This window comes from Sebastes fasciatus, chromosome 20, assembly GCF_043250625.1.
Source record: "Sebastes fasciatus isolate fSebFas1 chromosome 20, fSebFas1.pri, whole genome shotgun sequence".
Classification (NCBI taxonomy): domain Eukaryota; kingdom Metazoa; phylum Chordata; class Actinopteri; order Perciformes; family Sebastidae; genus Sebastes; species Sebastes fasciatus.
In genome coordinates, this window is record NC_133814.1 from 16538875 (window position 1) to 16551726 (window position 12852).

Genomic DNA, 12852 nt, shown 5'->3' on the forward strand with positions numbered 1-12852 from the left:
TCTTACGGAAGTATCATAAACGTTTGTTTGCCACAGAGGGAAAATCCCATTGGCTTTTCGAGGGAACCCGTGCGATTCTAACTTCCTGGTTGGCCTACAAAAATACGTCATCCCTGCACCACTCTATTGGGAGACAATGGACAGCCTTTTAAAAATAAGAGAAATACCAGAAAACAATGACACAATCAGAATTGTTCCCAGTGAAATATCTGTCATCATATTGGAAGCAAAAATGTCCAAATTGTTCAAAAGGGTAGCAACTTTTAGAACTGTATTGATGATGGCTGCTTGACGCTGGACAAAATATAAGTGACTCAACACCCTCAGTCAGCAGTAACCGCAGTGAAAAATCTAGCAGAAAGACCATGCTGACTGACTGACTGTCATCAACAGCTGTGGCCGCTTTAAAGATAGTTCAAGCACTGTCAGCAAAAGCTGGACTGTTTTTTTTCTTTTTAATTTGCCTTATGGCACAGAGGTCAGCGCGTCCAGCTGACCTTTGGCACTCGAGGCAGTCGGCCGAGCACATCCCAGTGATTAGAAAAGAAAAGCCCAGCACCGTGGGGACACGCGGGACTGCATGTCACACAGCTACAGCTGGTCTTCGCACTTCATTAACTCACGCTGTAGCTCAGAGCTTACTGTACAAACTACATCTCCCAGTATGCTTTGGGCTTCAGCACTGATAAAAGCCTGTCCATGATGGGGAAAAGGATAACACACAGGGCTTACCATGTGACTGGAGTACTCCCTCAAGCACAGAATCTACACTATTGCAGAGGATCCTCAGCCTTTAATTTATACTCCAAAATACTACTTTAAATACAATTTTTTCCAACAATGCAGCAGGGATACAACACAATAAAAACTGTAAAATGACCACAAGCCTGCAAATAAAGAAATAGCAGTCAACAATTGACGCTTTGCTCTTTGCTCAACTTTGCAATATGATCTTGAGTTTCAACAATCCATTTTTCTCCTTCAATAAATTGTGTTACAACATGAGACTAAAGATTAACATTCGCTGTCTGAAAGTGTTTGTGCGTGAGTGTGCGGAGGGCAAAAATAAGAAGAGAAAAAAAGGATAAACTGAGGGAAAGTAAGATGTGAGAGCACAGGTCATAGACACAAACCATGAGCTCTGTATTTCACAGTCAGCCAAAGAAGTATTTGAATCATAACTTAGAAATGCCTCCAGATTCACAACCCTTTGACAAGTGCATTAAAGTGAATAGAGGCAATAGTGGGTCTCCCCTGGGAGGTGCTTAAAATCAAGTGTGAGCTTCTTGTCAGTGTGCCTGGTTACAGTAGCTGATACACACTCATGGGTTGACGGCATTAAAACTGCCCGAACAGACAAAACAACAGCTCAGTGTTTGTGTTTTGGTACGGAGCCTCCAGGCAAAGAAAAACTCTAGCTGAGCATGTTTTTGAGGAGAGAAATATAGTGTGTGGTAGACCGTTTAGAAAGTATGCGACCTCTGCGGTCTGAAAATAAGATGCACAAAGTGCTAGACATGTGCAACTTTTGAAATCAGATTTTCTAAATGATATCTCTGTACTTTAAATAAAAGATACTTTAAGCACTTGCTATCTCTGTCTACGTTTTAAGGCTGTGCTCTGATCTAAAGATCTACGCATGTCTCTCTTTTCCAGCGAAAGTATAGATCCCCATTTTCTTCCTTGCCTGGCAGGCTGATGGGCTAAATAGATATCTAGTCAGAGTAGATGTATCCGGCTGTGGTGTGGAGGAAGACACTGTTAGCTAACTGCTACTGAAGAGAGACAGACAGAAAGACAAAGTGAGAGAAAGATGGAGGGGGAGACAGACAGAGAAGAAGGAAAACAGAATGGGAATAAAATATAGTCATACAGTCAAAATATAGTCAGTGTGGGAGGATGGCAGCGGTGGAAGGAGTATTTTTGACACATTACTTAACTTGAAGCAGCAAAACCACAATGTAAAAATACTCTAATACGAGTCAAAGTCCTGCATTCAACATCTCAGAAGTGTAATCAGTAAAACATACCTAAATATCAAAAGTAAAAATACTCATTATGCAGAAAAATGTCGTTTGTCAGTGTTGTTATTACTGATACATTATTGTGTAAACAGTATGTTAATGTTGTAGCTGGTTGAAGTGGAGCTAATTTTAACTTCTTTGTTGTGTAATTTAATATTTCGATTTTATAAAGTGATCATGGATTTTATCACACACTTTAATCGGTTACTCTATCAAAAAAGTAAGCACAACTACAAGGCAAGTATACCTTCCGGTAGGTCTATAAAGGAAAAATACTTTATTATTTATACTTTTCTTAAGTATATCTCAATCAAAAGATTAAGTACAAGTAGGTCTATAAGCTGTATACTGGTCAGTATAAGCCAAGTATACTTAGAATTTTCTGTATACTTGTCAGTATGAGCCAAGTATACTTATGTTTACATCTCTGATAAATACCAAAAAAGTAAACTGAAAGTATACTCTATTACTTTAAGTTTAAAAGAAGTATACTAATACTGCAGCACACTTGAATAAACTTGAACAGCATTTCCCTCTGGGTTGTAGTTAAGTCGGCTATTAACTTGCAGAAAATGGAAGTCCTAGAGTTGAGTACAAGTGGGCTACTTTAAAATTGCACTCATGAAAAATTAAATATTGGAGGTTCAGGTTGGAGTAGACGGAGGGCTTCAGTAGGAAAGAAAGAGGAAGCAGGAGAGATTATTCAAAAGCAGAAGAAAATTGGGGACTACACAGAGTGACACATAGATAATATGTGGAGGGACAGCAGGATCCAGAGGGATGAAGCCAAAAAAGAGATGAGGTTAGAGACAGATGGAGATGGAGAGAAAATGTGTAAAAGCAGCAGAGAAAGACGAGGGCTAAAAGCTAATAACAGAGGGGAACTGAGGTCAGGGGAAAAAGATGGAGATGAGACAGAGACATACTTTATCTAACTCTCTCCATTTCCAAAAGCTTTATGAATGCTAAATTACTTTTCATGCTCAGTTTCTAGCGGTGGCGATAGCCTACACAGCCTATAGGGAACGGGGATTGTGCAGCCATTTTTGGAGAGGGTAGCGCACGAAGCTATACGGGAGATCATTATCTGTCACAGGTCTAGTCATCTGTCCTCTGTCAATCCTTCATCATCAGAAATATATAAAGTATGTGTGAAAGACAAATACCCATATAATGAGAAGCTGACAGAGGCAAAGGGACGATATAATACAAAATTGAAGTTAGCTTATGATCAGGGTCTGAATTCAAGTTTTTCCCTCATGTGTCACTGTGGCAGGTCACTGAAAACACAATTTTTTTTTGTCTGCCACCTCTGAAATCTATGTAGAACGCTTTAGAATTGTAACACGAGGACTGCGTATTGGCAAGAATCTGGCAATACGATATGTATCATGATACAGGGGTAAAGATTCAATATATTGCGATACTGTAAGCAAGGCAATATATTGTGATTTTTTAAATCTAATTTTAGGAAAATTGTGAAAGAACACACCGCCATATGCATAAAATCTGAGTAAAAAAAAAAAGTACTTTTTTTTTAATGCAATCAGAATAGTAGGACGTGCATTTGCATTTACTGAGTTAATCTTTACATATAAATTATTAATTAGAAATCAATACAAGGTTTTTTAGAATCGATTTGCAATGTATTGCAATACTCAATATTTTTCGATATTTTCTTCCACCCCTAGTAAACACTGAGTCAGTGTTAACAGACAGTAGACATATGGATCATGTAACCTTAATCCCTGACTATTTTTAATTTAGGTATTACTTTAAAAAAATAATATTTCTTAATATAACCTAGCCTATCTGCCATGGTGGCAGGTGACATGAAATGTTTACCTGCCACAGCCAATATTTACCCTGTTATTTGGCAGGTGGCAGGTGCTAATTTCATCCACTGCTTATGATATTGATCCTTAGAATTAGCAGGACTTTTAACAGCTTGCTACACATTATGGTCATTGCTGTGTTCACAGCAGTTTCACAATATATAAATCTTTGGAGGCCTATTTTTCAATTTACAAACGGATAGGTATATTACATTAAGATCTACAAGCCAAAGGCCAACTACACAGTCAACCAGACAAAGATAAGCTAGCTAATGTTATGCTAACTCAGGGGTCAGCAACCTTTATTATCAAAAGAGCCATTTTAGGCAAAAACAAACAAAAGAAAAAATCTGTCTGGAGCTGCAAAACATTTGATCATTGTGATGAAGGTAACACAGTTTTTTAGTCTAAGTATATAGTATATAAGTCTAATGCAGTGAGGGCCAAAGAGACAATGTACTACGGAGTATTAGGGCCACATTGAGGGAAAAAACATCTGAGATTTACAGAATAAAGTCATAATATTACGAGAATAAAAGTTGTAATATAACAAGAATAAAGTCATAACTTTATGAGAATAAACGTGGTAATATTACGAGAATAAAGTCATAATATTACGAGAATAAAGTCATAACTTTACAAGAAAAAAAAGTCGTAATATTACGAGAAAAAAGTCATAACTTTTCGAGAAAAAAGGCGTAATATTACGAGAATAAAGTCATAACTTAACGAGAATAAAGTCATAATATTATGAGAATAAAGTCATAACTTTATGAGAAAAAAAGTCTTAATATTACGAGAATAAAGTCAGACTTTGGGTGAGGCAGCCTGTCGCTCAAGGAGCTCTCCAGTGCTGAGATGGTGTCCTGCATGGGGTGGGAGTCATTCTTCATCATGGATGATAGCTTAGCCATCATAAAAACTGTGTTTTCTTGTATGTTTCTGCTTTATTTTCATATTTTCTTAGCATTGTGATTTTAAATTTCATCTCTATTGTTTAACATTACTGTGATGATAAATTTAACATAAAACAGAATATGTTTTTGCTGTGCCTTCCTAACATCTTCTTTCTTATAATTGCACTATCAGCAGCAGTTATTTCACTCAGAATTGATATTATGTTTTATGAGGAGGCAATTTTATGAAATGAAATGTACCATCTGAGGAGTGCATGAAGAAGCAGTGAAATTGTGTCTAATAATAATAAAAACGGATGCCTACACTTGTGGAAGATGTCTGTTTTAGGATAGGCGACTGGTGTATGTGCAGCTATTATCATGAAACAACTCACTGATATGTATGATGCAACATACTGCACAGATAGGCTATATAAATATAAAATTAAGACATGATACAGAGGGTAATACCGTGAGGAAAGGCCCATGCACACAAACAAGCAAACACTGTTTAATCTCAAGTGTGCTGCATGTCATTACTGCTTTGAATCTCATTCTCATGCAAAGTGTGGTGTATCTGTTTAACACTGGTGGCAGCTCTGCAAGATAAAAGGTTTTCTGAAGTCACTGATAGAATCACAAGACAGACCCAGTCCAATGAGCTGTCAAAGAGCCAGAAAAACAAAACAATACCTTACAGAAATAGATCTGATTTGTATTCTAACCGGTAGATGTTTTTGTTTTGCATTTCAGAAACACGCAGGTTTCCTACATTTTTTAAATATGCAACATCATCACAGGCTCTGAATGCGTGCTTGTTGTCTACGGTCGCACTGTACGCTATTATCAGTCCCTAAGGTTACAAATAAATTAGGCAAAAGTGCTGTCTCTTTCTTCTGCATGGAATAAAATCTGAATGATAAATGCTGTGCATATGATTCTGAATGTGTTGTTGTTTTACCATATGTTTGTCTCAGGCTATCATTTACTGTCTCTTGTATACTGTATGTGTGAATGCTTTCGTGGAAGTGCATATGTGTGGACTATTAGAAGAACAGGCGTGTGTATGGTGTCAGTGTACAGTGCCATCTGTATATAAGTAGGTGGGATTGGAAGCAGGGCAGCAGGAGGTTTGGCAAACAGAGGGGAGGTGTAGCACATTGAAGACGCCTGCAGCTCGCGTCTGAAAGCAGCAGCAGCAGCAGAGCTTTTGTTTCTGGAGGTGTTAACAGAATGCAGGTCAGGTTCATGTGAGGTTAATCATCACTGTCTTTTCAGAAAAACTGCAATTTGGGTGCTTTTTATTTATTCAAACTGCTTATTTTTTTGGTTAAACCTTTAATTATTGGGTCTATAAAATGTCACTAAACAGTGAAAAATGGTAATTATAGTTTCCCAGAGCCCAAGGTGACCTTTTCAAATAGCTTGTTTTGTTTGACCAACATTCAAAAACTCCAAAGGTCTTCATGTCATAATGATATAAAACTGAGATAAGCAGCAAATCCTCACATTTGAGAACAACAATGTCTGACCTTGCTTAAGAAAATATTTAAATAATTAATCACTTTTCTGTCAGTCTACTAATCGATTAATCGACTGATCGTGTCAGCATGATATATTTAGATATATACAGTATAAAGTAAATATCATGTCTTTTGGGACCCTAATAACACTTAAAGATGACCTATTATTATTACTCCGATTAGTCAGCTGACCCACTCTGTTGTGATCGGTCAACTGTGCCAAACTCTTCGGACTCCACTCCAGCTCCGCTCTAACTAGCCTTGTTTGAGGGCGTGTCAAACTAGCTGCTAGGCAGGTATTATGCAAATGTCTTACATGGTGACATCACCAGTGTACAGAAGAAAATGCGGGACTTCAAGTAAGGCGTTTCAGGCAGTTCAGGAGCAGTGTTTCTGTGGGGCAGAGTAGCTCCCTTGGGTGTGGACTTTGGGCTTTGTAACTTTGCAGACCTTTTACATGCACATAAAAAAACTATATAACACATTAAAGGAAAGGGAAAAAGCACAAAAGCATAATAGGTCCCTTTTAAATATGATTTATCTTCTAATATAAAGAAGCTTAAATTAGAAATTTAATGCTTTCTTTTCTTCATTCCAGAAAAAAAAAATGTTATTCTGGCTTTCACCTCTTTTTCTTTGTGTTATGAAGAGTTGATTGTCTATAAGATATCTGGCGTTGGCAAACATGTATGATTGGTCACTGGGAAATGATGCATGTTCGAATGAGAAGACTGAAGTGTCCAAAAGGCACATTTCATGTCCTGTTTTTGCAGGTTTTAGCAATACCTGTAGCAGGGAAGGGAAGCTGAAAATGTTGGTGTCAAGTAAAGGGCATACCATTACCATTACCATTAAAAGTTAAAGTGCTTCAGTTCCAGGCACCTAAAAGGTAAATTAATCTCTCCAAAAATACACAAAAGCCTTTTTTCCCTGTTTTCAATTTTCAAATGCTAATATTAGCCACTTGAAATCATACATGTCTAACAGGTTTTCAATTTTTTTTTTTACATTTTAATTTACCCCTGAAACGTTCTGAATTGCTTTTAGCCCCCCGGGATGAAACGGCACATTGTGAAGGACAGGTTTGAGTACAGACCCAGTTGGTGACTGAGCCTCTGCAGGGAGGGAGTGGGATTATCTCAGAATGGTGCTCCGCTAGGAAAAACTGCTCCCGTTTTGGTATCTGAGAGCAAAACAGGAGCTCGTTCTCATGAATAACATTTGCTTGGAGTGTAGTCTACGAAGGCCTTTGTTCTGTAGAATTAAGACAAGTGGCAATGAAACGGACAATAGCGGGTCTAGAGGGTCTATTTCACCACGAAAAATAGCCTCTAAAAGGTACTTGAAACACAAGCAATTGCACGGGCAAAATGGCACACTTATCTGAAAAGGGTTGAGATCTATATGGAATGAGCCTATTGTATCCTTCATCCATACATTATCCACGTGTTTGTACATACTGTATATATGATAATGTATAGAAGCTTTATGAACAGCAGCCTCATATTAACCTATTGTAAGAGCAAAGGTAATTTAAAGGGATAGTTTGGGTGTTTTGAAGTGAGGTTGTAGAGGTACTTATCCACAGACTGTGTATTTTCGCCGGTTTACTGTGTGTCAGCTATTCAGTCTATGTTTCCAACAGGGGAATTGAAGGCGTTATCTATGCTCTCGAACACCAGAGTTGCTGGTCTACCGCTGCGTTGATTGGTTAGTTTGTTTGATTTATTGTGTGACTGGTTAGTTTGGATTCACCAAATAGCTTTAGCGACATCATTGATGGATACAACAGCTTAATTTCCCCGTCGGAAAGGGCTGTCTGATGGCAAGGTAAGGTGGTGAAAATATTCAAAATATAGCACACACTTAAACTAAGTGGGCCTTTCTTTTAGGTGGCTAAAATACATTTTGCTGCCCCCGTCCACAGCAGTGCATTGCTTTGCTTCCATACGGTAACTCCTGTCTGCTTCTCCAAACTGGGGGCTTGACGACCGCCATCTACTGTAGATAAGTACCTCATACAACCCCACTTCAAAACACCCAAACTATCCCTTTAGGGAACATGCTGGTGACATAATGACCTACATCACAGAGCTCTTACTCGCGAGGTGTTGGCATGTCCAAACAAACAAAAAAGTGATGATGACGACGCATCCTGCTTCCTCTATGACCAATAACACCTCAGTGTCAGTGACAACCATCCTGTGCCTCCCAGCAACCACAGTGACCTCACTATTTGTCCATTTAAAGCCACCAAACAACAGCTTTCATGCAAGTAAATGCAACAGAAGCCAGATTAGAATCATTCAGGAGACTTAAAATAGTAAACCCATTTGATGAATTTTCCAGAGCTAAGCCACGCTCCGGGAATCTGGGTCAAGACTTCACTCACATTGTCTTCCTAAAAACTCATCTTTTTTAGATATCAACATTAATAATTCAAGTTTGAGATTGAGGGCGCTGCATGTCTGAGTAGCTTCTGTTTATTTTCTTAGAGGGTATGTCAGGATACACATGAAAATATATACTATCACAGGAAAAGTATGTGAGAAAAGTACTCACGCCACCCAGGTTCACCTTTCTCTTGCCTCCCCGCGAGAACTGGCTGGTCAACTGGTACAACATGGTGCGTCCGCGCTTCCTGGCCTCGCTGAAGTGAGAGCTGCTCTTCCTCCTGCGCCTCTTGTCCTCTGAAACTGTCAAACAATTGTGTCATTTAATGCCTGTTGTGGTATAGTTTCACAAGTAAAACACAACCACGGATATGTACTTGACTTTTATTCCATTGCATTTTAACAAAAATGATTTCCCCTGGCACACTGCTTGATATTTTCAACAGGCTGTTTCCAGGTTCCACTTGAATACACACCGCTGCCCAAATCAAACTCCCCGTTGCAAAAACATTGTCTGAGTTCAGCGAACAAATGCCAGCCCAAACAAAATCTGCAGGGCAGAGTGTGACAGTGATGAACAAGAGCGCACGGAGAAAATGAAAGCCGGGGGCCAAAGGACGACCCGCTCGTAAATCACACTCAAAGTAAGCAAATAAAAGGAAGTGTGTTTGTAAGCAGAGCTTGTAGCCGCCTACCATCCTTCCTGCTGTTGTGATGGCCCCTTCCATAGGTGTCGGTGATGTCCTTGAATGAGAAGAGGAATAGGACCATTTCGCCCTTCTCGTTCTTTATGGGCACGATGTCGAGCAGACACCAGAAGGCCACACCTGGAATCAGAAATCTTCATTTAGTGAATGAACCTCAACAGACACATACAGTGTAAATGTTATGCCTCCCCTCAATGACTGCGGTTACTGATGCCATGGCCTGTGATTCCCCGTGTCATGTCAGCTCTCGCCACGCCTGAGCCGCTGATGCTTGTCGAGTATGGCATAGCCTTTCTAAAAATATACCTCCAATTAGATATGGATCATGTTCGGGAGGATTCTGCACAAAGAGAAAGTCAGGGGGTTGGTTCTAACAAGTCGGCAGGGAAGGAGCGCCATAGATCTGTACGACCTGTATGCTCATTAGCAACTCTGCAGAAAATGTGCTCTGCCACCAAACAGATGTTTCACATCTCTTATAGTGTCCCCTAGTGTGTCTGTGTGTGTGTGTGTGTGTGTGTGTGTGTGTGTGTGTGTGTTAGGCATAGACAAGCAGAGAGGAAGAAAACAGTGTAGATGGTGGTGTTTTAGCACAAGAATGTGGGTGTAAATATACAACACGACAGAAGCTATTTGTGTTTGTTTCGTGCTTGTAAGCAGCAGGCGCCAGTGTTTGAATGTAACGGAGTACATTTACTCAAGTACTGTGCTTAAGATCAAATTTTTAGGTACTTTTAATGTACTCGAATCTTTTCTTTTCATGGAACCTTCTACTCCTACTCCAACACATCTCAGAGGGAAATATTGTGCTTCACTAGTTACTTTAAACATTCAGATTTTTGCATACAAATCTTACAAAGAGATTATAAAATATGATGTTTTGTTATAAATTAAAGTCAATTGACAGAAAATGAATTGGCAAATATTTGGATAATCTCTTTCATGGTTCCTGCTTAGCTCAATAATTTGAATTTTATTTTTAATCATTTTTAATTTTGTGCTATTAGTTGGACAAAACAAGCATTGTGAAAATGTCACTTTGGGCTCTGGGTGATTGTGACAGACATTTCTCACTATTTTCAGAATTTTTACAAACCAAACAATCAATTGAGAAATCATCAAGAAAATAACCAGCAGATTAATCCATAATGAAATCCTTAGTTGCAGTCTGATACAAAATAGTTAAAGATGAGCTCCACCTCAACCAACAACAGTAAAATGTTGGTTTTACAATAAGGCATTAGTAGTAATAATAATCAATGATATAATATGTAATCGTATTACAGCCATTTTTCTGCATTAAGTACTTTTATTTTTAATACTTAAAGGAGTTATTGATAATAGTTTTATAACGAATATTAAAATATATATATATATATCCACAGAATCTTTAGAAAGGGTGCTGAATAAAAGTATTGCTTTTCCTGAAAAAAAATTATGATTGTGAATTAATCAATTTAAAAACTTGATTTTACTAAAAAAACTAAAAACTAAACTAAAAACAAATGTTTTGTTTATCTCTGTGGAAGATATCTGACGTTTGGTTCCCACTTCTAACAAGGTTTGTGAGCCAATAGTAAAACGTGGTATCTCTGTGTCTGACGTTAGTGTGGAAAAAACAGATAAATAGCTGAGATTGACAGTTAGTGCCTGGCAACGACTTGTTGTGAAGTGAATGCAATGGAACGGGGGAGGGAGAATGTAACATCTAGTGGTTGAATGTTATCAATGTTATCAATAGCACCTTTAACTTGTAACAGAGCATTTTCACATTGTGGTATTAGTACTTTTACTTAAGCAAAGGATCTGAATACTTCCAGAGAGGACGATGTGTGTGTGTGTGTGTCTCCTGAATTCCTTTAGTGTCTGACTTTATCATGGAAATCCTGCTAATACTGTAGCAGTCATGAATATCTGCCATTTGGATTATAGCTTTAAAATTGAATTGCCTCTTTTTCATTTTCACGGTTCTTTGTTCTCTTTTTCTTTTCCATCGCTTTTGTGTCTGAAACTGAATTATTTTATTTTTTGGGCATATTACAAATTATGATGTCTTTCCCCTCATTAGTTGTACTGGCACTGCCTTACTGTTACTGACTCGTAGTGTAAAAAAAAACAAGAAGACGACAGGGAAAAGCTTTTTTTTTCCAACTACAGAGCAGATTTGGTAATCCATCAGCGTAATTAGCGGTTCACACGCTTTGAGGCTGCAGGTTTGAGAACATAATCCTGTGTGCCGATCAGAGAGGCTTAAACAGTGTTGTATGTTCCCTTTTCATGCATGACATCACATTTTGAGCCCAAGACTTTGTCAGACGGATTAGTGAGAAGTCAGAAGGAATGGATTTAAGCTACAGTCATAAACACACACATAGGCAGTATCTACAGTACTTTGTCCTGCATTTACATACACAAGTACGATGGAAATATGTATTTGAGTTCACTCCTAGCACCTTTTGCACTCATGTTGAACCGATCACTATAAGAAGAACTGACTGCAGATTTTCACTCGATCTAATGGTTTCGTATTAATAATAATGAGCAGTAACTCTGCAAAAGAGAGCATGTATTGGACTGCTGACCTGCTGTATCTAAAATTCAGGATCACTGTGGAGATTCATAATTCAACCAAAAATGTTCAGCTCTCATCTAAAAATAAATGTGCTCTACATGGTCTCGAGAACAAAAAAGATTTCACAATTTACTGAACATATGATCACAGCCTGATCAAACCAGACACCAGATTCAACTGTTGTCAGGCCATTAAATTGGCATTATCGATCGCCATAAGCACCATAAAATAGATGTGGGTCATTAGGGGCCTACTACGTTTTAAAAGTGAAAGCGAAACTTAAAAGCAACACGTTCTAACACGTAAAACAGAATGAAACGTTACATTTTAACTAGAGTTTCTGGACAATATTTGTTATTGTTTCGTGTCGTTAATTGATTTCCAATAATAAATATATACATAAATTTGCATAAAGCAGCATATTTGCCCACTCCCATGTTGATAAGAATATTAAATACTTGACAAATCTCCCTTTAAGGCACATTTTGAACAGATAAAAAATTTGTGATTAATGTCGACTGACAGCCCTAGTTTTAACAAAAACAAAAAAGCTTCTTTAGGTTTAGGAAACAAAAACGCATAGTTGGGTTTAGACAACAAAAAAAATTTGTTTTAGGCAACAAAACTACATGGTTAAGTTTAAGGAAAAACATGGTGTTTTGGCTTAAAATAACTACTTTTCAAAAGTGAAAGCAAAACTTAACACTTGTCATAATTACTACGGTTGCTAGAGGTCACTGTTGTCTTCTTTTATACCTTATTTTGGTGATCTACCATGTGAATAGATGATAAAACCTACTATAGTAGGCCCCTATTGACCCACATCTATGGTGCTTATAGTGACTGATAACGCTTATTTAATAGCTAAACAACAGTCTAACAGGATCCAGGAAATAATCTTG

General features: G+C 38.0%; 1 protein-coding gene across 2 annotated transcripts in view; it reads right to left on the reverse strand.

Moving 5' to 3' along the window:
* The window catches only part of LOC141758117 (voltage-gated delayed rectifier potassium channel KCNH4-like), a 48296-nt gene that overhangs the window by 24123 nt on the left and 11321 nt on the right, over window positions 1–12852 (reverse strand). The window contains exons 3-4 of one of the 2 annotated variants that reach the window (XM_074619231.1): window positions 9367–9498; window positions 8841–8974 (exon numbers count right to left, since the gene is read on the reverse strand). In XM_074619231.1, coding sequence (XP_074475332.1) covers window positions 8841–8974; window positions 9367–9498 — 266 coding nt within the window. The remainder of the gene's footprint in view (window positions 1–8840; window positions 8975–9366; window positions 9499–12852) is intronic. The other variant, XM_074619232.1, reaches the window with a different exon arrangement.